The 22,425-nt window shown below is 36.5% G+C and overlaps 1 protein-coding gene across 1 annotated transcript in view; it reads right to left on the reverse strand.

The window, feature by feature from the left end:
- The window catches only part of LOC107556717 (transmembrane 9 superfamily member 2), a 27,048-nt gene extending 4,712 nt beyond the window's left edge, over nucleotides 1–22,336 (reverse strand). Inside the window, exons 1-16 of the mRNA XM_016239903.1 lie at nucleotides 22,014–22,336; nucleotides 21,016–21,083; nucleotides 14,596–14,689; nucleotides 13,103–13,230; nucleotides 12,887–13,016; nucleotides 12,677–12,801; nucleotides 12,401–12,512; nucleotides 9,937–10,016; nucleotides 8,596–8,704; nucleotides 6,711–6,843; nucleotides 5,735–5,854; nucleotides 4,884–4,941; nucleotides 4,328–4,487; nucleotides 4,040–4,191; nucleotides 3,771–3,882; nucleotides 3,477–3,648 (exon numbers count right to left, since the gene is read on the reverse strand). Of these exons, the coding sequence (XP_016095389.1) occupies nucleotides 3,477–3,648; nucleotides 3,771–3,882; nucleotides 4,040–4,191; nucleotides 4,328–4,487; nucleotides 4,884–4,941; nucleotides 5,735–5,854; nucleotides 6,711–6,843; nucleotides 8,596–8,704; nucleotides 9,937–10,016; nucleotides 12,401–12,512; nucleotides 12,677–12,801; nucleotides 12,887–13,016; nucleotides 13,103–13,230; nucleotides 14,596–14,689; nucleotides 21,016–21,083; nucleotides 22,014–22,163 (1,903 nt within the window). The 5' untranslated portion in view covers nucleotides 22,164–22,336. The remainder of the gene's footprint in view (nucleotides 1–3,476; nucleotides 3,649–3,770; nucleotides 3,883–4,039; nucleotides 4,192–4,327; nucleotides 4,488–4,883; nucleotides 4,942–5,734; nucleotides 5,855–6,710; nucleotides 6,844–8,595; nucleotides 8,705–9,936; nucleotides 10,017–12,400; nucleotides 12,513–12,676; nucleotides 12,802–12,886; nucleotides 13,017–13,102; nucleotides 13,231–14,595; nucleotides 14,690–21,015; nucleotides 21,084–22,013) is intronic.
- Nucleotides 22,337–22,425: the final 89 nt, after the last annotated feature.

Consider the following 22,425-nt stretch of genomic DNA (forward strand, 5'->3'; position numbering starts at 1 on the left):
TGCTGTCCGCTAAGGCATAGGACACACACAGGCTTTCCTCCTCACCAACGACATTAAACACAGTGTCAACACCGGACGCGAGCGGCAAAATACAGTAGAAACCATTATAACCAGTGACACTGTGTACACTGGATGCGGCGCGACATTAAACTGATGCCTTGTTCTATTTATGACGTACTGACACAAAGTTAAAATGATTTGCACCGGTTGCTTTGCTGCGTCCAGTGTAGAGCTGTTGCGGCGCTACGCGACAACTGTAGCGTCCGGTATAGACCCGGAGAGTGAAGCCGAGAGCAAGATATGCCTCGTCATATTTTCTGCATTTAGCTTTTGAATGACCAGCACCTGCCTGGGTCTGTGCGACTTCATCTATGGCTTTTCTCTTCGCTTTCACAAACCGATCCATCTCCCATTCTAAGTTACGTCCTTTGGCTGTTTACGGTTTTATTTATTTTCTTTTTCTGCTGATGGCCCGCGCTCGACTTGAAGCAGCGCTGCTTAGACCGATGGGGGTGTGTGTCATCAAAGTACCGTGAGAGCTATAAGAGAGCGCGGACGTCTCCTTATGCTTTCTCTCGCTCGCCGTACTTTAATGTCATACACCGATCTGATCTTCAAGTCGAACACACCTCTTTACTCTTGCATGTCACGTGACCATGTAATCGCAAGCCTCTGCGATTGAAAAATTGAGTTATTTCATATCGTGATATTATCGCAAATGCAATTAATCGTTCAGCCCTAGTGGCGGGCACCACAAATAAATCATTGTATGGGAAACACTTTAATACATAGGCTACAGAAACTTAAGTTCCTCATGGCAACCTGTCAAAATATAAGCTCGGGTTAGCTTAAAGAAATTATCAGAAATATATTACTGTGGTGCAGTATGATATAGCCTACATAATACTACTACAACAATTACAACTTTTGTTTAAAAGAATAATCACACAATACGCTATTTCTTCCATGTTTTAATTTTAATAGTAAACCCTTTGTTTGCTAAAAAAAATAAAGAGTTTCACTCTCATTTGATTAAAAGATAAATTAAATTGATTTATGCCTTAATTTGCACTGTACTGTAAATTAAAACTAACTGAAATTTCTAGTGTCACACAGGTCAAGACATTTCAATAGGCTATTGAAATAAGTGTGCCTGTAACAGGCTATTAGTGTTATAGTTTCATGAAAATAGTTGCAGACTTCTTAACTTCTACAATATAGCTATGAAGACAATTAAATTATTTACACTTATTAAATAAATTTTTTAATTTAATCCATTGATGTGCATTAGATGATGAATTGAATGGTCACCTAATAATTAATGAGGAATTATGAGAGGTTATGCTATTACACATACATTTCTAACATGTAAATTATTGAAGCCAAATACTTTAATTTCCCCAAGCTGTTTAGCTGTAGTACAGTATTCACAGGCTTAATCATGAAGCATACAGTGGCCCCACTTTTAACTCTCTCTTTATATATTACCCTTATTGTAGATGGATGCACAGAGGTAAAAACTAAGACTAAGACAAGAGTAAGAAGTGCAGTGTGGGAGTACTACACAACCAACACCAGGGAAGGCAGTTTTTGTCAGAGCCCGTGTTATTCTTAATTTTGACAAATTTAAATTTTTACACCAGACATATATATCGGTTCAAAATAGCGGTTCAAAATATCGGTTATCGGTCTACTTAAACGGTAATAATCAGTATCGGCATCGGCCCTGAAAAACACATATCGGTCGATCCCTAGTCTACAATCATCAAATGTTTGGAGCAAAACATCCCACAATTTTACAGACCATTATACCCATCAGTTTATTAAAAAAATAAATAAAATAAATAAATAAATAAAACTCAAAGCATTGATTGTGAAGAAGTGGCTACAGATATTTTTTAAGTCCAGTTTGGAGCCAACAAGCATCTTGTTCATGTACTCTTTTATTCTTACTAGTCTCTTGATTAAAGAAAAAAAAGAAAGAAAGAAAATCGCCAACCATTATCAGAATTGGCCCACAATCAAACATAAATCTGAATCGGTCAAGAAAAATAAAGGTCGGTGCACCAATACTTAAAAGTATTAAAACCGATACATTATTATTATTAATAAATTTAAATAATCCAACTCTAATTGAAATTAAAATGCTAACAATTACATAAAATCAAGATATAAACTGAACCATATTTTAATTTGAAATTAAAGTTTTAAAAAGATTCTGGTTAATTAATTTCAATGTACTGATATTTCCAGTTTAAAATTGTCAAAAATTAGTTATTTTTATGTTCACATTCTTCATTAAAAGACCTTCAAAATGATGTATGATTAATGACTGAGCTACATCTGTTTGAAGTCGATAGTCAGCAGTCAATTTTGAGAAAAAGCGAGTTAAAGTTCTCTGAATGTTCCAAAGCAAAATCACAGAGCAACGTTGCATCTTTTCCTCTAGTTATTTTCTTAATACTAATTACCATATTAATAATCACAATATAGCTATTTTATATTTTACCTTTGTTATTATAAATAGGAATAGATGCAAAAAAACAAATAATGCATTAGCTTTTTCATTTTACATATAAACAAAAGCATTTAAGTAAGAAAAACAAATCAAATGTAAAAATAAAGTGATTATTAAAACTACAAAATCAGTTCAATCACGAGCAGCAAGTGATTCATGCTTTTCTTTTATTGTTAGATTAACATTAATGAGGCGGCCTATCTTAAGACCTACTGTAATGCACAGATCTAATAGAATGTTACACATCAGATGTTTTTCCCCAACAGTTCCCCAAACGTTCACTTAAGACATAACCGATAATGTTTGCGTGAATACTTAAATAATATAATTCAGTGTATGTGTATATTTATCGGCATGCAGTCGGAAGCGCCTTGATGCGCGTGCTTCGGATGACATTCAGCTTGAGAAGCAAGTGGAGAAAAGGTACTCCTCTCAGAAAATGTACAAATAAATGTACAAGTAATTAAACCTCTAAAATAATTATTTGGAGCATTGGGATCGCTAGATGAGGGCTTAATGGACTCATTTTTGTGAAAACCTCAAAATCGACATTTTTCACTTTTTTTTGCCTGTAGCTCAAAATTAGCCCGTGCGCATTCCGACTCATTTTGCCAGCACAGGTCACATATTATCGGTAAAGCTACTGTGAAGTTTTATCTATTGTGAAAAGTGCTATGCAATTTTTCATGAAAACTGCATGAGAAAAATCCATGATTCCAGTCTATCAGTTCACGTTTACCATTGGAAAATGTATGTGCAAAATAGGAATCTAATAGGAATCCATGTGATTGGGATTTTCACTCATTTTCAAGTTGGTCACATGAATTGGCAGCGCTGACCAACAGAAAGCTGCTTGGTTTGAAAATGACTTCTGTGTGAGCAGTGTGTCTGACAATGGATCTCTTTTGCCCACAAAATTTCGCTAGTGACTGCACCTTAACTCTACACACATACAGACCTGTGAAGAGGAAGAAGATGAGTGCCATGATCATGGTGTAGCCGAAGTAAAGAATGGTGCTGGCGAGTCCACTGATCTGCAGTTTAGAGAAGAAGTAATGGATGGCATAGACCAGGAAATAAACAGCCGTGAATCCGCTGGTGAGGAAGGAGCGCCACTGCCAGTGATAGTCCTGAGACAGCATATACACAAAACAAATGAATAAAAAAAAAAAAAAGACATGACTCTCCAAAATACGCATATTGTCACGTGTGTGTGTATATGTAATATGCATATTGCTGTGTGAACTCTTACCTCAGCACACAGGTGGAAGTAGCAGAGCAGGATGGTGGCCTCAGAACAGGTGATGACCAGGATGATGAAGACCAGGAAGAGGAAGCCAAACATATAGTACATCTGATGAGACCTGTAATATCAATAGTTTACACAATATTTCAATAAAACTAAGTGTTTTAAAAGAGATGGGATTTTATTTAGATTTGAAACCTAAACCTGAACTTTGGAATTAGTTTTTGTAATCACTAGAATTGGAATCATAGCAACCGTTAATCCCCAGCACTAACCAAATGCTGTTGAGGATGAAGAACAGCTGGATGAAGATGCAGCCGAACGGCAGGATTCCACCCATGACAATGCCAGGAAGTGGTTTGGTGTAGAAGGACTGCTCTGGAATCTGTCTGGGGATCTGATTGGTCCGCACAGGATGTTCGATGCCCTGAAATGGAACCAAAATTACAAACATATATAACTATAAGAAAGAGAAACAGGGATAATTGGATTATTTGACACCAAACACAATGAAGTTTTAAAAAAGGCTTTTGGGAAACAATTTGAAGGTAAAGAAAGCTTACGCTCTTCTTAAAACCAAAGTAAGCTCCAATAAAGGTGAGGGGCACTGAGATACAGAACCATAGAGCCAGGATGGCCACCAGAGTGCCAAAGGGCATGGCAGCTGATGAACCCTCGCCCCACAAAATCAGATTCATTACGAAAAAATCAGCAAACACCACCCTGAAAAAAAACATGTATTCTTAATTTATTATTATTATACATTTATTATTCACAACAAGTCATATTTAAGCTACATGTCAATGCACAAGACTTCAAAGGGCAAAATGGCCCAAATCTTCCACTAACTGTTACATGTATCAGTGGTTTCAAACTCAATTCCTGGAGGGCCACAGCTCTGCAGAGTTTAGCTCCAACCAACTCCAAATCACACCTGCTTGGAAGTTTCTAGTAATCCTGAAGACCTTGATTAGCTGGATCAGGTGTGTTTGAATAGGGTTGGAGCTAAACTGTGCAGAGCTGTGGCCCTCCAGGAATTGAGTTTGAGACCAATGACATAACTGCTTAATGAAATTAAATTTCAATTCAAAGAAATTATGTATTTCTCCATTTACCCACCCTGGACAAAGAAATGCTGTCAACAGAACGTTGGTCTTCCACTTCTCCCCACCGAAGGCTGGAATGAGAGAGGGAATGAGAGAGAGAGAGAGAGAGAGACCAGTTCACCTCACATTTCAACAAGGATACAAAACAATTATTAAATCACAAAGAGAAACTACAGTCAATGTAATACAGTTGTAATACATCAGTACATCAGCCTCTAAAGTCAGATACTTCAAAAAAAAGTTCTATTATTTGTATCATTTTCAAGTTCTTTATTTTTGACTTCAACGTAGTTGTTAGAATGAACTCAATAACATTCTTTTCGTTATCACCTCTATAGATTCAAACATTTAAAAACTGTCACATTTTTCACTTTTTTTTTTTTTTTTTTTTTTTTTAAAGTCAAAAGAGAACAGTTACAATCTCCTTTTCCCTTGCACAAGGTGTTGGGGGGTAATATTAGATGTATAATGTATAATATTATGCATAGATGTATAATATTAGATGCATTCACAGATTTGGGGTGCAATGTATGTCCTCTCTTATGGTTGCACAGACTCAGTTTCTAATCGGAGAGGAAAAGCTGAGATCAAAGGAGACAATTAAACGTCTGTCATATGAATGATGTTAAAACAGAGCTCAGCAGATGGATCTACAACTGATATCATAGTAAATAGAAGAGTAAGCTCTCATTGTATTCTGCACGAGCTGTAGAAAACAAGTAAAGCAAAAAAGAAGCAGGGGTGGGTAGGCCTGCCTGTTCATGTAAATGGCTCCTCTGACACTAATTAAATCTAACGAACTGCAGACAGCCCTATTGGAGGGAGGATCAGAGATCAAAGGTCAATCATCAGCTGCGTACTTACATTTGTAGTAGCGGGCAGCCACATAACCAGCTGGAGTACCCAGGAGCACCCACAACACCACTGCACACGTCATCAGAGCCCCACGATTGGCAGGTGACAGGAAACCCAAACAGGCAAAAACTACAGGGGGAAAACATGTAGTCAAGTTCAGGGTTGCAAGAATTCAAGATTTTGAATTCAATCAATCAAAAACTCAACAAAATTCTTCATATCATATTTTAGATGCAGCAAATGGAATAGAGCTCCAAACTAACTTTTAAAACTGTCCAGGTTCATACATTGTATCAGCCATCACGAAGTAAAAAAATTATCTTTGTAGTAATTTTGGTAACATTTAAAAAAATAATTTATCATAAATGTCCAAAAATCTGACTACATTGGTCAAACAGCATTTTATAAAAAGATGTCTTGATTTTTTTTTTTTATTCTCTGCGTTTCTCTCTTAACAATGTAATGATCACATTACATTGTTAGGTTTTTAACACTGCTATTTTTAAATAGTTTTTATGCCTGCAGCCTGCTTATGGTTTTTAAATGTGTATATTAATGTCTAATTTTCACAACAGGTTAAAAGTATGGGGTTGGTAAGATTTTTTATTGCTGTTGAAAGGTCTCTTCAGTTTACCAAGGATTTATTTATTTAATTAAATAAACAGTAAAAACAGCAATATTGTGAAATATTATTACAATTTTAAATAATAAAATTTTCTATGTGAATTTCTATGTGCAAGAAATTCAAAGCTGAATTTTCTGCTGTCATTACACCAGTCAAAGAACTACGTTCTTTAAAAAGAAATAACATTTTACTGACCCCTTTTCAATGTAGTATACATTTATTTTACACATTTGTCTTTTTTTGTGCCAAAGACAAATTTCTAAAGCAAACTAAGAAAACTGCTTATTGATCTGGTACTGGTCTTTTTCTAACAATTAGGGCTTGAATTTTCCTCGATTGCTCAGCTCTCGATACACTTACAGAGAGTAACAAACGTCATGATGAAGATCTGAGTCCCAGAGCCCAGGAACACAGACAGCAGCATGCCTTTCCTGGGAGGCCTGAAGACATCTCCGTGAACAAGCTTCCAGCCAAATTCCTCCTGGGCATCCTCCTGGAAAAGACGGAGAGGAAAAGCGAGGCTTTAACAATAGCAGGAGCTAACGGAACCCCATTCAGGCGTGGGTTTGGGTCTACAGCCCAATTACAGCTAACAGAGATCAAAGGAAAGACGCTGGCTGCTGCTCAGACCAATGATACACTGTGTCACTCTCAGCCTGTCCTTAATGAGTCTGATCTGTCAGGACGGGGGAGGGGCCATGGTGAAACAGGAAAGAGAGAACACACAAAAGCAACAGATGTGTGTATCACGCCTGACCCTGTGTGACCCCGAAACCTGGATGGGAGGGGCCAAATATAGGCTATATAAAGAGATCCGAATGCGAAGTGTGTATTTAAGGTGACTCATATCAAGGGTGAAGGCAGTGTGTGTGCGCTTGTCTCTCCGCATCAGTGTGACCCTCATTGTTGGCAGCAGACGATCCAGACCACAAACATAAGTGACATACATTAACATGCATTCTATAAGTTATGCTCATTAAATTACAAACCAAACACACCGAGAGCCACACATTCACACACATGCAAACATAAACATGGTCTATTATGCAGTAGGGATGGGCGATATGGGCAAAAATTAATATCTCGTTATTTTTTGGCCGATTTGCGATATACGGTATATATCTGTATTTTCGTTTTTATATTTGGATTTAAAAAATCTGTATTTAATATATATATTTCACTTACTGTCCAATGTTGTCCAACGAAACAATACATATTAAAGGCTATAAAAACAAATAAAGTGAATGTAACCATGTTTAAGCCTTTATATCATGTGCAAAAAAAGGTTAAAATCACATTTCATTCTAACATTGTAACATTGCAATCTAAAAACAAAAATAAGGCTTTTAAAGCGGAAGTTAAATTCACTAAACTAAAAATGAAATAAATGAGAACAAAAGCACAGAGTTGTTAGGCTATTTTGATTAGCCCGTTAGTCACTTTACAGTCAGTGCTATCATAAAAATAGACTTGTAGGTTTAAAATTCTACATGTCACATTTATTGTCCAACTACAAATATTTCAGAGAAATGTATATTTTAGTCAGAATTATTGCGCTGATATTTAATTGAGCTCCGTCTGTTTGGTGCGCATGCGCACGGCGGTGCTCGTTCACTGAAGTCTGTGTGAAGTTTAGCGGAGAATCCCAAAGCAGAAGGCTCATGCACTTCTGACAGAAAAATGGAAATATTTCCATGACTTTCTAACATTTACAGACGGAGAATATACCTGTGAAATGTAAGTTATGCATTCAGGAAGATGGCACATCTCAAACACATTAAACAGCGCGAGTAGCCGAGTGTCTCTGTCAGCGGCACATGCAGCCTTTCAGTCAGAGCATATGACGGGCCGAGCCGCTTAAACTAATATGCGAAACGAAACCATAAACTATGTCTTACCAGTTTTTAAAGGCCTTAATATGAAGCTTGTCACATGTTTAGAACAAGCTGGATTATGCACTTTCTCCGCAGCAGCTCAGTCTGTGTCCTCTGCGATATTTTCACATGCGCTCGTATCAAACTACTGTATATCGATATAAACGGTATTGGCTCATATCGCATCGCTTATAAAGAAAATATCGATATATCGTACAAACTCGATACACCGCCCAGCCCTATTAAGTGGCAGACAAAACTTGGCTGTACTAAAAACACACGCACACATGTACACACAGATAATAAGGTCAATATGAGAGGACTGATCACATAGACCAGACAGAGACATGTGATAGTAGAGCTGAACTCACCACAGAGTCCATCTGGTTGTATCGGGCGATGTCTTTATGGAGTGTTCGGAGCATGATCATAGCAACCATCCCCGAGAGGAAGAGTACGATGACCAAAGAGTTCATGATACTGGTGGCAGAAAACAGAACATCTTAGCATGTGTGTTTTATTTGCTGAACTACATCATGGGTTTATTAGGATATGGACCCTGGGCCAAATGACACACTCAGTCCCTGCAATCCAGCTTTGGTGACATAACGCCAGGGGTCCACAACCTTAATGCTATCTAGAGAGGAGATTATTAATCATCATCATCATCATCATCATCATTATTATTCTAAATAATATTTGTTTTAGTATTTAAATTATACAAATTAGAAATATATTACTATATTTACTGTAATACTACTGTACTATAAAATAAAAATGAGTATTTAACAATAATAAGAATAACTATTATTCAAAATATATTTCTTTATATTTTTAAAAATTAAAACAAAGAAATACATTACTACTGCAATAATACCATTTACACAACTAGTACTGTATGAATATAATTTAAATAAAAAAAGAATAGAAAAGTATTTAATAAAAATAATAACAATAATATAATATTACAGAACAACAGGAAAATTACTAATAATAATTCATATAAATTGTCTTAATTTTTTTGCTTTCAAATGGTAAAATATAGGGGTTTTATTTTGGCAGGAAACCACTGGAAGGTCTTAAAGCTTCTCTTTTGTTGACAACCGATTTTTAAATGCTTCTCATTATTTCTCAAATTTGAGAAGATGGTTGTCATGTTGCGTTTTCAAATGCAGATTCCAAGACACTGAACACACCAGATCATGAGCTGCTCATGTGTAAATGAATACAGTGTCATGTATCACTTTGCACCAAGCAATGTTCAGCTATTGGCCAGCTGGTAACCATCAGAGTTTCATGTACCGACCAATTAAATTATTTTACTCTTGCATTTGCCACTTGTCAAGTGTTTTTGGACCCTGGCTGAGGGTGTTTTGCAGCTAGCCACTAGATGGTGCCGCTAGCTCATATGGTGTTGTTGGAAGCTATGGTATCCATTCATGGAATACGTGGATTTTAAATATTTGTGGAAAACAAAACAAAATTATTATTATAATTATTTAAATTTATGGAATTCACATGGGTCATAATTAAGGTAAACCCCGCCACACTGGTGGGTAGTTTGCTGTAAAGCCCACACCAATGTGAGCTTTGCAAAGGATGCATCTATTGTGCACAGCACAGGGGGAGTTTATGAGAATGTATGTCCACTTTGAGTGTGTCATTTGGAACGGGGCAATCGGATGCGTGTAGTGTGTGATATGTGCCTTCACCTAAACCACTGAATGTTGGTGTGTGGCATAGACTCAAGAATATAATCCCATCTAGAGGCCCAGCGAATCAGTTTGTCCTCCTGTAAACACCAAACCAGCAGTTACACAGTAAATCCAAGAGCTCTGCAGAAATATTGATATAATAAATCACTTTACAGCAGGGGTCTACAATCTCTTACAGGCTAAAGGACCCCTTGGTTGATAGTGAGCACGGACACTTACATATTGTATAACATTGATTGTTACATTGTAGGCCTGGTCTATAACAACATGCATATAAACCCAAATTAACATATTTACATAGTTTGTTATGAGGTTTAGATTGCAAAGCATTTCAAATGCTAATTTTAAATGTAACAATAATTATATTTTCCATGCATCTAGCATGGGATGAACAATGATGCTTTTGCTTTGCTTTGGATGAAGTTAATGTAATACTGTATTTTTCACAAAAAAATTTCACAAAAGTGAATATTTATTAGACAGTAATTGGCAGATACCCTGCAGGAAACCCCTGTTTTACAGAAAACATGTGGCATGAATCATGATACCAGTACGCCACCTTGTGGAAAAACATAGAACAATACTTCTCACTTTGAAATTTTTACTACTTAAAAAAAAAATGGAAGACACTTTAATTCAGTTCAGAGAAATATAAATCCACCCCAAAACGTAAATTCTGTCATTTACTCACCCTCAAGTTCCAATTTGTCTTTTGTTGATCTTCAGTACACAAATTAAGGCATTTTAAACATTAAAATGAAACGTTTTCAGGATAAATAACCAGTGGGCAAATATTGCAGACATTACGCTTAATAAATTGAGAGAGGCAGAAATCGTGATCACAATAAAAATATGATTCCTTGTGGAGCCCTATCTGAACAGAACCAGCACTGAATTGACTGAAGCTGACTAATGACACTACTGTCTTTTAAAGCTGCTTTACAACAGTATCTGAACTGTCCCCACATTTGAGTTTCCATAATTGATTCTGCTATTTTCATGTATTGTATAAAGAGCTATAGAAGTAAAGGGGACTTGACTTTACATTTTTCATATTTTCTTAACATTTTTGTGCATACATTGAAAGCCTAGGAAAAAACCATTTTCAAGCTTTAAAAGGTTATAAAGACATCTTTAAAAAATCCATATGAATTGATTGAGGTTAATCCAAATCTTCAGAAAAGACTTTCTAAAATGACTTTCTAAAATGAACAGATTTAATTTAGCCTTTTATTCAACATATAACACACACATACTGTACATAGAGCACATTAAATATGTTAAATGGAGGCCCAAACATGTCTGCTTGATGCATGAGAACAAAAATCGCTGGTTCTTGTCAAGCACACACAATTGAGCTTACGTGCTCTATATTTGTGCGCTACTCAATGTTTATATGTGACCCTGGACCACAAAACCAGTCATAAGGGTCAGTTTTTTTAAATTGAGATTTATACATCTGAAATCTGAATAAATGAGCTTTCCATGATGTATGGTTTGTTAGGATAGGACAATATTTGGCCGATACACAACTATTTGAAAATCTGGAATCTGATGGTGCAAAAAAATCTAAATATTGAGAAAATCACCTTTAAAGTTGTCCAAATGAAGTTCTTAGCAATGCGTATTACTAATCAAAAATTAGGTTTTGATATATTTACAGTAGGAAATTTACAAACTATCTTTATGGAACATGATCTTTACTTAATAAAAAGAAAAATCTATCATTTTGACCCATACAATGTTTTTTTTGGCTATTGCTACAAATATACCCCAGCGACTTAAGGGTCACATATGTGAATATTACAAAAACTAAATTAAAATCTAAAGTGATAGTTTCTGTTCAATAAACTTGGATTAAACTGCTTGATTTTCATGGATTACATTTACAATGTACTTTTTGAAGCTTGAAAATGTTGATTGTCTAGACTTAAAAGACAATAGATTAAAAAAAAGAAAGAAAAATAAATAAATAAATCACAGAGACAATTATGAGAGATTAATAAAAATATCTCCATTTCTGTTCCAAAGATGAACAAAAATCGAATGGGTTTGGAATGACATTCGGGTGAGTAAATGAGGACAGAATTTTCATTTGAAGATAAACTAACCCTTTAAGGCTGATATGGAAGTATCTTAATCACTAACCACAAACTTGACGGAGTAAGTGTAGGGAATCTTGACTTCTCCATTAAACTTATTTACAATGTACTTTTTGAAGCTTGAAAATGTTGATTGTCTAGACTTAAAAGACAATAGATTAAAAAAGAAAGAAAAATAAATAAATAAATCACAGAGACAATTATGAGAGATTAATAAAAATATCTCCATTTCTGTTCCAAAGATGAACAAAAATCGAATGGGTTTGGAATGACATTCGGGTGAGTAAATGAGGACAGAATTTTCATTTGAAGATAAACTAACCCTTTAAGGCTGATATGGAAGTATCTTAATCACTAACCACAAACTTGACGGAGTAAGTGTAGGGAATCTTGACTTCTCCATTAAACTTGTTGTTCAGACTCATGGGAGGTCCCTTGCAGTCTGGTTTCTCCATGTTGGTGTGTTTATAGCTTTAAAAAGAAACAGTCCATATTTACATATTAAATCCAATATATGCTCAATTTGACAATTAAATATACTGTTGCTTTTTTTTAAATGAAATCTTAATCAGCTAAATGGCACCCTTCTCTGCTGCCTTAATTTAGATTAGAATTGATTAAAGAGCCTCAAGTACCTTTTGGGCTCTAATTTAGCTGCAACCAGTCTGGCACCAGCAGCCTCGTTCTCCACCACGTGGTAAAAAATGGTGATGTCCACATGGTTGAAGATGTAGAAGGTGTCTTTGTCATTGAAGTCAGCCTGCATGAAAATGACCATTGCTTGAACAAGTTGCATTAAACAGAACACTCGTATGACCTTGAAAAGGCTGGTAAGTGTCACTCACACTGACTACGCAGGCATCTTTGGCCCGTCCTGTATCTGTGACATAGCAACCAATGGGGAACCCTGGATTACAGAACTTCTGATTGTCCTCCACATCGTAACACCAGGTCACCGGCATATTATCGACAATCCTGAGAGAGTCGAATAAGTGATGAGATGCTATGCTTCTTTGTAGTGCTGTGTTACAGTACAGAGAGAGACGGAGTGACTGCCTCACCAGTGGTGTTGGTAATTGAGGAGCATTCCCTTCTTGAGAAAGTCCAGCTTGGCTTTTTCCTCAGTTTTTTCTGTGTTGTAAGATTTAAGACAGACATTCTGGCACTCCAAATTCTTCTTGAAGGAAAACTAGAAGAAAAACAAAAACTCAGATTATACAGAATAAAATGCTATACTAAAAAGAATAATAGAATAATTTTAGTGCAATGTATATGTCAATAAGGACAAAGTCAGAGCCGCATATGACAGAGTCTTTTATCCAAGGTGATACTGTGAACACATGGGAAATAGGCAGTATTTCATTATTAAGGTGTTTTAGCATCATTTGCCTTTAATACAGCTTCCAACCTTCTTAAAATAGATTTATACAACATGTACAGATGAATGTTGTCTATCAGAACATCTGCCAGCTGTTTCAGAGATGTTTGAGGAGGCAATTTGCTTCTCACTCTTCTCTCCAAAACTGCCCAGTGTAGTCTGATGTAGTCTATTCAGGTGATTTGCCTGGCCTGGGCAGAGGTTGAAGTTCATCTTGGTGCTTCAACTGTCCAGGTTTTATAATCATGACCCCTTTTCTTTTTTGACATTTGTGACCCTGGACCACAAAACCAGTCATAAGGTAAATTTTTTTGAAATTGAGATTTATATATCATCTGAAAGCTGAATACTTAAGCTTTCTATTGATATATGGTTTGTTAGGATACAACTATTTTAAAATCTGGAATCTGAGGGTGCAAAAAAAAATCACAATACTGAGACAATCGCCTTTAAAAGTTGTCCAAATGAAGTTCTCAGCAATGCATATTACTCATCAAAAATTAAGTTTTAATATATTTACAGTAGGAAATTTACAAAATATCTTCATGGAACATGATCTTTACTTAATGTCCTAATGATTTTTGGCATAAAAGAAAAATCTATCATTTTGACCCATACAATGTATTTTTGGATATTGCTACAAATATACCCCAGCGACTTAAGACTGGTTTTGTGCTCCAGGGTCACATTTTAGCATTGGTGTTTGTGATTAAAGTTTTATTATGGATGTTGGCTTTGTGAAGTTCTCTGTGGTTGGATTTTGTGGAAACAGGGTCTCCAAAGTGAATACTGAGGTTTGCAGTCATTTTGCTGCAGTAGTTCTGTGTTGTTTGGACACAGTTCTACTTAGTGTTTGATGGTCCCTATCATTCACATTCGCTGACTACTCTTCTTCACTGATAACTTTGTCTACAAAGTCATAATCGTAACGACATCTGTTCTTGAAACACCAAATAATTATTTATTTGGTATTTATTATTATTTTTTTCCCCACTGTAGTCTACACAAATTACAGTAACCCCTTTAGTAATGGGTGTTCACATTATTTTGTCCAACCTCTGTATGTTGCACTCAAGGTATACATTATATCAGTTCATGCATTCCCAAGGGATTGAACCCATGGCCTTGGCATTGCTAGTGCTAAGCTCTGACCTACAAGAACGTTGTGTAATATACCTTATACGGGGACGGCTCAATTCTTTCTCCAAACAGCACCTGACCCAAGTTCTCAGATGGACGCTTCTCAGACTGATCAGCACAAAAATCAAACCTGAAAGAATAAAAATAATCAGAAATAATCAACTCAATCAAAAAGCTCAGCAAAATAGCACTTATGAGTTCATATATGGATTTCTTGTTTATTAATTTATCAGGTGACATGGCAGATTTTTTAAACTGAGTGACAAATATAGTCAATATCTGATCAGCCTATTCTTTATACAGCTGACTACTGGGTGTGTGGGTGGGGGCATTAAAAACTGTTCATTTAATTTAACCCAAGAAACCTTTAATTTAACCTCTAGAAACCTTGATTTCAGAACTTAATGTTCACCCAAAAATGAAATTTATTTCTTCTGTGGAACATAAAAGAATATATTTCAAGAAATGTCTTAACAGGATTCCTTTTTGCATACAGTGGAAGTCGATGGTAACCAAAACCATTTGGTTACCCACATTTTTCAAAGTATCTTCTTTTGTGTTCTGCTAAAGAAAGAAATGCATACAGGTTTGGAACAACATAAGGGTGAGTAAATTGGATGAACTATCCCTTTAATTGTAATATATATGGTGAGCAGAAAACCTTTGATAAATGGCTGGAAGCTCAGGAGTCAACAATTAAAGCAAGCTCTGAAGAACAAGGAACCGGTAGAAGACAAAGAGTTAAAAGATATGAGCAAAATAAACCCCTTAAAGACGATACAAGACCCTGATAATGCTGTAGGGGTTGATATTGTGATAATGACTAACTGACAGTACATTATTCTTTAAAGGTCACATATTATACACCTTTCTGGAGTTTTATTTTAGGTTTTGATGTCCTTAAGAATATATATCTGAGGTATAAGTACCAAAAACCATCTAAATATATTTTTACAGCTCCTTTCTCAGGAGCTTTGCTTTGAACAGGTCGATTTTTGCCTGTCTAATTAATATTCATGAGCCTCTCTTCTGATTGGCCTGTTGTTTTCTGAGTGACGCACGGCCAGGCCAACCACAGGTAACTAGGTCATGTTTGCTGTAGCCTGCTAAGTCAAATAGAAAAATAGAAACACCTGTAAAGATAGCCACTGCTGAGGGAAATGTTTTCCTGCCTTACATGTTTGAGCCGGACTCAAACCCCGAATCGGCAACAACCAACCACCTCATCAAATGCGCTTACAATAGGATGTTTCAGAATGGTAATTCATTAATTTTTTTCAAAAACCGAATGCAGTAATCTACGTAACTATTGCTTTCCTACTGATACAACACGTCAGCATCACGTTAGCGTTGCATAACCGTTTACAAACTATAATTTCAGATTATGTTGGCTCCATAATGTAACATAAAATGTGTGAGAAGTTTACTTACGGGTTGCGGACATTACATAATGCCTGTTATATTACAGTACATAAAATTTCACTTACCACATAAACAGAGTAAGGAGAGATGACTGAGGACGATGGCGAATTGCAGATCCTGAGCACCTCTAACAAACATCTAATCTTATAAAAACAGTACTGCCTCTCCATAGTATAAACAAAGTACGTGCGATCGCGAATCTCGAAAGTGAAAGTAACATTGTGCATTCAAATGCAGTTTCAATGCAAGGCATAATAGCGGCTCCCTGCCTGATGCCCGCAATTTAAACAGTATAATTACCCAATGATATATTTGGTGTAACAGAATATGTTGACATGCTTTAATGTTCAAAAAAACACATTATTTTTCAAATACTGTACATTATTGTAGGTCCTATATGCCCCGCCTCTCTAAAACGCTTCGTTTTCTACAAAGTCCTTCCTTCCGACAAGCGCAATCTGCTCTGATTGGCCAGCTGACCCAGTGCATTGTGATTGGCCGAACACCGCAAGCACTCGTCGGAAATGTAACGCCCCTTACAATAATCGCGAGCTTCATCTTTCAAAATAAATGTAAAGACAGAGCCCGAAAGGGGAACAGAGTCGCGTGACAGACAGTGATGAAGCTGGTATGTGTTTGCCGTACATAAGCCACCGTTAAGACAGCTGACTCCATTGTGATGTGATCCATTGTCTCCCTGACATGCTGCTTCAACACTAACTACGGTTACTGAAACCACGCCTTCTTTCTTTGCGTGAACATTTGGGTGGCATTATGCTAATATTTCCACATAGTGAGGTAGACATGTGGGGGCGTGTTAGAACGAGGGGGGCGTGGCAGAGTCTTAACTTTGATAAAGAATATCTCTTCGGTTTTGAGACTGTAGTCTTTGCAACTTCAGGGATCTTATCTATGCACAATCAGCTTGTAACACTACAAAGAGAAAGGAAAACTTGAAATCGCATCATATGACCTTTAAATTTGAATGCAACGTTTTTGCATTCGAAAGTGGATTTTTTTTTTTTTATTCGACCAATATTCTAAATTCACTTTTTTTTTTTTGACAGCCCTAATTGAAATATATATTTTCCTCTCATCTCGTATTTATTAACTTTAAGGATTCCATAGTACACGTCATTTTCTTTCCGAACACGGTATTGGGATGCGGCCGGATTGCGGGGGGTATGAGGGGGAGGGGGGATGGGAGGGTCACGATGGCGGCTCAACATCGTGAAGTCTATCAGCCATCGGCGATGGACGATGGCATCGTCTATCGGCCCAACCCTAGTTCGGAAGCCTATGCAATGATGTAGTTTCCACACATCCATCGACTGAACAGCGTTTTCTTGACATGTTTCCGAGTTGTTGTTGCTCAGCGATGTTGTCTGGGGGTTTGGCAAAAGGAGGGTGGGACGATGGGCAGTGCTCGGGGAGGTGACTGAAGGCGGTGACTGTGTAGTTCTGACGTCACCTTTTTCTGGAAGTCACAACGGCTTGTGAAAAGGCACAACTACGTTATGCAGGCTGTGTGCTTTTGTCTGTGGATTGACTGTTTTGAAACTTATATGGTAGTTACATAGCCCTTAAGACCTCAGTTATTATGAAAAAAGCCAGGAAATTTCAGTTTTGACAATATGGGACCTTTAAATAATACATTTATCTATTTGTTTTTACACCTACAGCTAATCCAAGGCATTATTGTTTTATTAAATACCAGAGACCAGAAGACTACTGCCTAGCCAAGTTTCCTTGAGCAAAACATTTTTATATTTGTTGTTTGTTTTTGCTGAAGAAAGCTGCCATAGGGGTACTCGTGTTAATTCAGACAGAACACCATCAGTAGCTTGAACACAGTAAGTGCAAGGCAGATTAATAAAGCATATGTCATATTGAATGTCTTGTGAGGAAGAGTAAGACATTCCTGCCTCCATTCGATCATACATCAGGTGGTGTGACTGAAAGGCCTCTGTGTTAACATAACGACACTCCCTCCTCCTCCTAAGTCTCTACATTCAAACTTCCCTCCCCTTCCTCTCCACCGTCTCTCCAGTGCAGTGTTTCTCAACCCTGGTCCTGGGTGCCCCCCCCAGTAGTGCACATTTTGTGTCTCCCCCTAATCAAACACACCTAATTCAACTCATTAGCTCATTAAAAGAAACTCCAGGACCTGAAATGGGTGTCAGATAAGGGAGACATACAAAATGTGCAGTGTTGGGGGGCGCTCAGGACCAGGGTTGAGAAACACTGCTCTAGTGTATCGGCGACACCCTCGCTACATCAAGGTTATTTTCGTAAACGAAAACTAAAACGATTGAAGAAAAAAATGTTGTAAACTGAAATAAACTAAAAACGTCAAAATAATTGAAAAACAAATTAAACTAAAAACAGTTATTGAAAAACGAACTGAAATAAAATAATTATCAAAAATAAATAATCGTTTTCGTAATCATTACGTTCTCACCCCTTGGCGGAAAAATATACGAGCTGTGTGGAGGTTTAGGGAAATAGCCTGTAATGTCGCATCACGCACATGGGGTTATCTGACGGAGAGACGCAAAGCAGTTTAAAGCCTGCACGGGTCCTGTTTGGTAAACGTGCACCAGCAGTACTTAACAGAACACCCAACCCATTATTTGACAGCAGCTCTAATTTAATTCTGTACCAGACCACAACCATTTGACAAAGACCGCGAGTCGTGACCCGAACCGCACTCTCATTAAATCTATTACATCAGGTAAGCAAGATTATTTATTTTATCATGTAACACAAGCAATCAAACCAACATTAGGCATTCTTCTTAGTTGGTGCTTTGAAGAAAATCAGACATGCAGCGCAACATGATAATTAACAGAAAAAAAAGATGAGAACGCGCAACCTTTCTGTAAACACAAAACTTCTGCCTAGCATCTTGATCTTGTGATCACTCTGCCAGACTTTTAAACAAATGTGCATCATACACACGCTTATAATTCTTCATAAATGAAAAGAACATTCAAATATAAGCCTTTACTCTTAAATGCGATTGCCGTTATTATTGAATTTCATTAGTCCTAGTTTTGAATGATGCATGGCTGCTCATGGAAAAGTGAGCAAGACACCACAGTTACAATATCATGATTATGGTTAAATAAGAAAAGACATAACCAAATCAGCATAGGCGGAGTGTGTGGCCACGGGGACTTGGGGCAAAAATGGCACTAAATTGGACAAAAATGCCCCTGCACAAATAAATGAAATCTATTACGTCTGTTGCTAACAAAGTGAATCTGAATAGACAGTGTCGATTGCGGCATTAAATTAAGATCTGCTCATGTTGCACCGTATTTCATTTTAGGCGTTTTTACAGTGTTGCGCATTTGAACCAATCACACACAATTCTGTTGAGCTTAGGAATGCAATGGCCAATCAGAGGCGTTCAGATGAGTCATCGTTTAAACAGATCAGTTTTGTTGAGAGCGCGTGCGCGCGTTCGCTGACTGAATTCCGGACTCTTGCGAATTCTCTCATCATAAACAACAAAGCGCAGATGGACGTACAATGCAAGTAAGAGATTCATTTCACAGTGTAAACAGCTTCAGTGATTATAACGATAGTTTTGTTTTTTTGAGAGTGCTTAAACTCGCGATAGATCAATGTTAGTGATAGTCACTTTCTATATATAATTTATTCGCTGTTTGAATAACCGTGGAAAGGAAACATTATATAATTATCAATTTCTAACGTTTTTATTCAATTGTAATCTCGTTAAATACAAATTCAGTCCCATTAAACATTTTTTTAGCCTACATGACACCCATGTCTGGTCCTTGCTTAAAAAGATGGGTTTATGATGTTTAATACATTTGACTGCTTTGAGCCTTACCCTGGAGTTGGTTCACCCTCCGCCTATGCAAATCAGGCTACATTTATTTTCATACTAAATATCTCAACACACATCATTACATATGTCATTAAGCGCGACTTGTGTAGATTAATTTAGTAAAAAATATATTTGTATACTTTTACTATCTAATCAATCTCAGCACGCGTTAATTTTATGTCGCTATGTTTGCCTCACTAAGGTTAAATTATGCCTACGTCTTTCTTTGGCCTGCGCTCTGGAAGTGATCTGTTAATTCTGCTCAACTTTAATTAAAACTGAAACTAAAACTATATAAAAACTAAATAAAAATGCGTTCACAAAATAAAAACTAAACTAAAACTAACAAAAAATATGAATTAAACTAATAAAAACTAAACTGAATTTTATAGCAAATTTGAAAACGGTATTAAAATAAAACAAATGTAAAAATTCAAAACTATAATAACCTTGCGCTACATTTCATTCTCTTCAGTTTTTCCCTCAAAGAGTTACTAAAGCAAAACCTGTGAGTACTAACAGGTTAACCATACAAAAAGCATAGCAAATCTTGAGCAAACCATGTTAAAAACGCAATTTCTTCAGTGTTCTCCATTACAGTGTTGATATCTAAAATCTATATATCTATAACTAAAACAACTAGGCCTAAAAGTAGTTTTTTTTCTACGCTGAAACAAAATTAATTATATATTTATACTAGATGAAAAGCTCAAAATTAAAAGAAAAAATGAAAATGAGGAACATTGCTTTGGGTAATAAATGAAATAAAATAAGGGTTACACTTTATTTTAAGGTGCCCTTGTTACTGTGTAATTATACATATGAGTAATATTAATTAACTACATGTACTTACTATATGGTTATGATTTGGGTTTGGCTTAAGGTTACTTGCATGTAATTATGCATAATTCATTGTTATTCTAATAGTAAGTACATGTAACATGTGTAACAAGGACACCTTAAAATAAAGTGTTACCAAAATAAGTTTAATCGAAGTACTAAAATGACTAAAAATGCAATAAAAATAAAGCTAAATAGAAATATTTTTAAGAAACTAATACAAAATGACAAAGGCATATAACAAAATTACTAAAACGAAGATAAAAAAAAAGGATAAAACTAAAAGCTGATTCAAATGAATAAATACTATAACATACAGTATAATTCATACTCACGCTGTGTATTCATAGGGCAAAACAGACTCCACAGAATCCAGCCTGTTCACAAACAGCTCAATGGTTGACTGTCAAAAAGAGTAGCATCAAAGGTTATGGCAATGTTGAAATGTCCACAGTAATTCCTTCTTTTTTCTTTCAGTGTCACTCAAGTTTATATTATTTACTTCCATATAAACTTTTCTGACATGCAATTACTCATGTGAGGGCATCTTTACAAATGATTAGAATAAAGGGCTTTTAGAAAAACAATTACCATGTGAACCGTAGTTCCCAACAAAAATGCCACAGCTACTACGGTTATTGTTACTATCATAGAAACATTTAACAAGGTATATTTGACCACCCACTTGTTAACGGATTATTATGACCCACCCCCACATGAGGACATGGAAACAGAGGAAACGCATCACACCTGTTGAACCAGTTTACATGTGTGCATGTGTCACCAACAACCTGCTATTCCCTCATGTATAGACACACAGATCATATTAGAAAAACACATTATATTACACAATTCAAAAATATTATAAAGAATTCAAGACCGAATTTATAACTAGTCAATGGGATTTATCCAATTAATTCATGAACCACATTTCTTCAGAAACCTGCATGTGAAGGTACTTCTAAATACTAATTGTTGTGCGCTCACGCTGCTTTATCTTGGTGAAATGAAGTAACGAATACAGTATTTTCATTTTTAAGGGAACTCTCTCTTTACAGTCAAATTCCAGTTTGAGAGAGAGACACATGAGAATGGATCGAATCTCTTCACTCGCAGGTTCACAGACCAGTCGACTACGAAAGTCAGTTTTATGGCAGGACGAAGTTTTTGAAAGAGACGAAATTAGCAGGTTTAGCTGTTCTCTTTATCAATGCAACAGCGTTTCCACAACTGACACCCAGCAATAGCATTTCGCAGCATAGACCCCACTACAGAGAAACACGGCACGTCTTATACATTTGAATGAAAATCGCGTATTAATATGAATATTTACCTTGCAGTCTGGTACGTCGCTGTTTTTTTCGCTCTCTTCTTTCTCACAGAAGCTAACAGGGGCCAAACCAGGAAGATAGAAACTCAACGCTTCCCGCAACGACCCGCACAGAAAAAGCAACACAAAGACAACACGGAGGAACACGGCCATTTTGCCTCGACCGACTAGTTAAGGATTCGGTAGATGTATTTACATGCGTGAAATGTAGATATGCGGGTCAGAATTCAGACATTGGTGATTTCTAAGCACTAGCTCTAGCGAAGCTGCCGCCTGCGTAGCAGCATCTGATTCCTCAGACACGTCATCCGTCTCGAACAGCATGATGGGATAGTGGAGGACTCCAATGCGGAAGACAATGAAACCATTATACACAAATCTTGAAAAGTATGCCCTTTCTACATTTGAATATCTC

The sequence above is a fragment of the Sinocyclocheilus grahami genome, unplaced genomic scaffold (genome assembly GCF_001515645.1).
Source record: "Sinocyclocheilus grahami isolate Dianchi unplaced genomic scaffold, SAMN03320097.WGS_v1.1 scaffold576.1, whole genome shotgun sequence".
NCBI classification, from domain to species: Eukaryota; Metazoa; Chordata; class Actinopteri; order Cypriniformes; family Cyprinidae; genus Sinocyclocheilus; species Sinocyclocheilus grahami.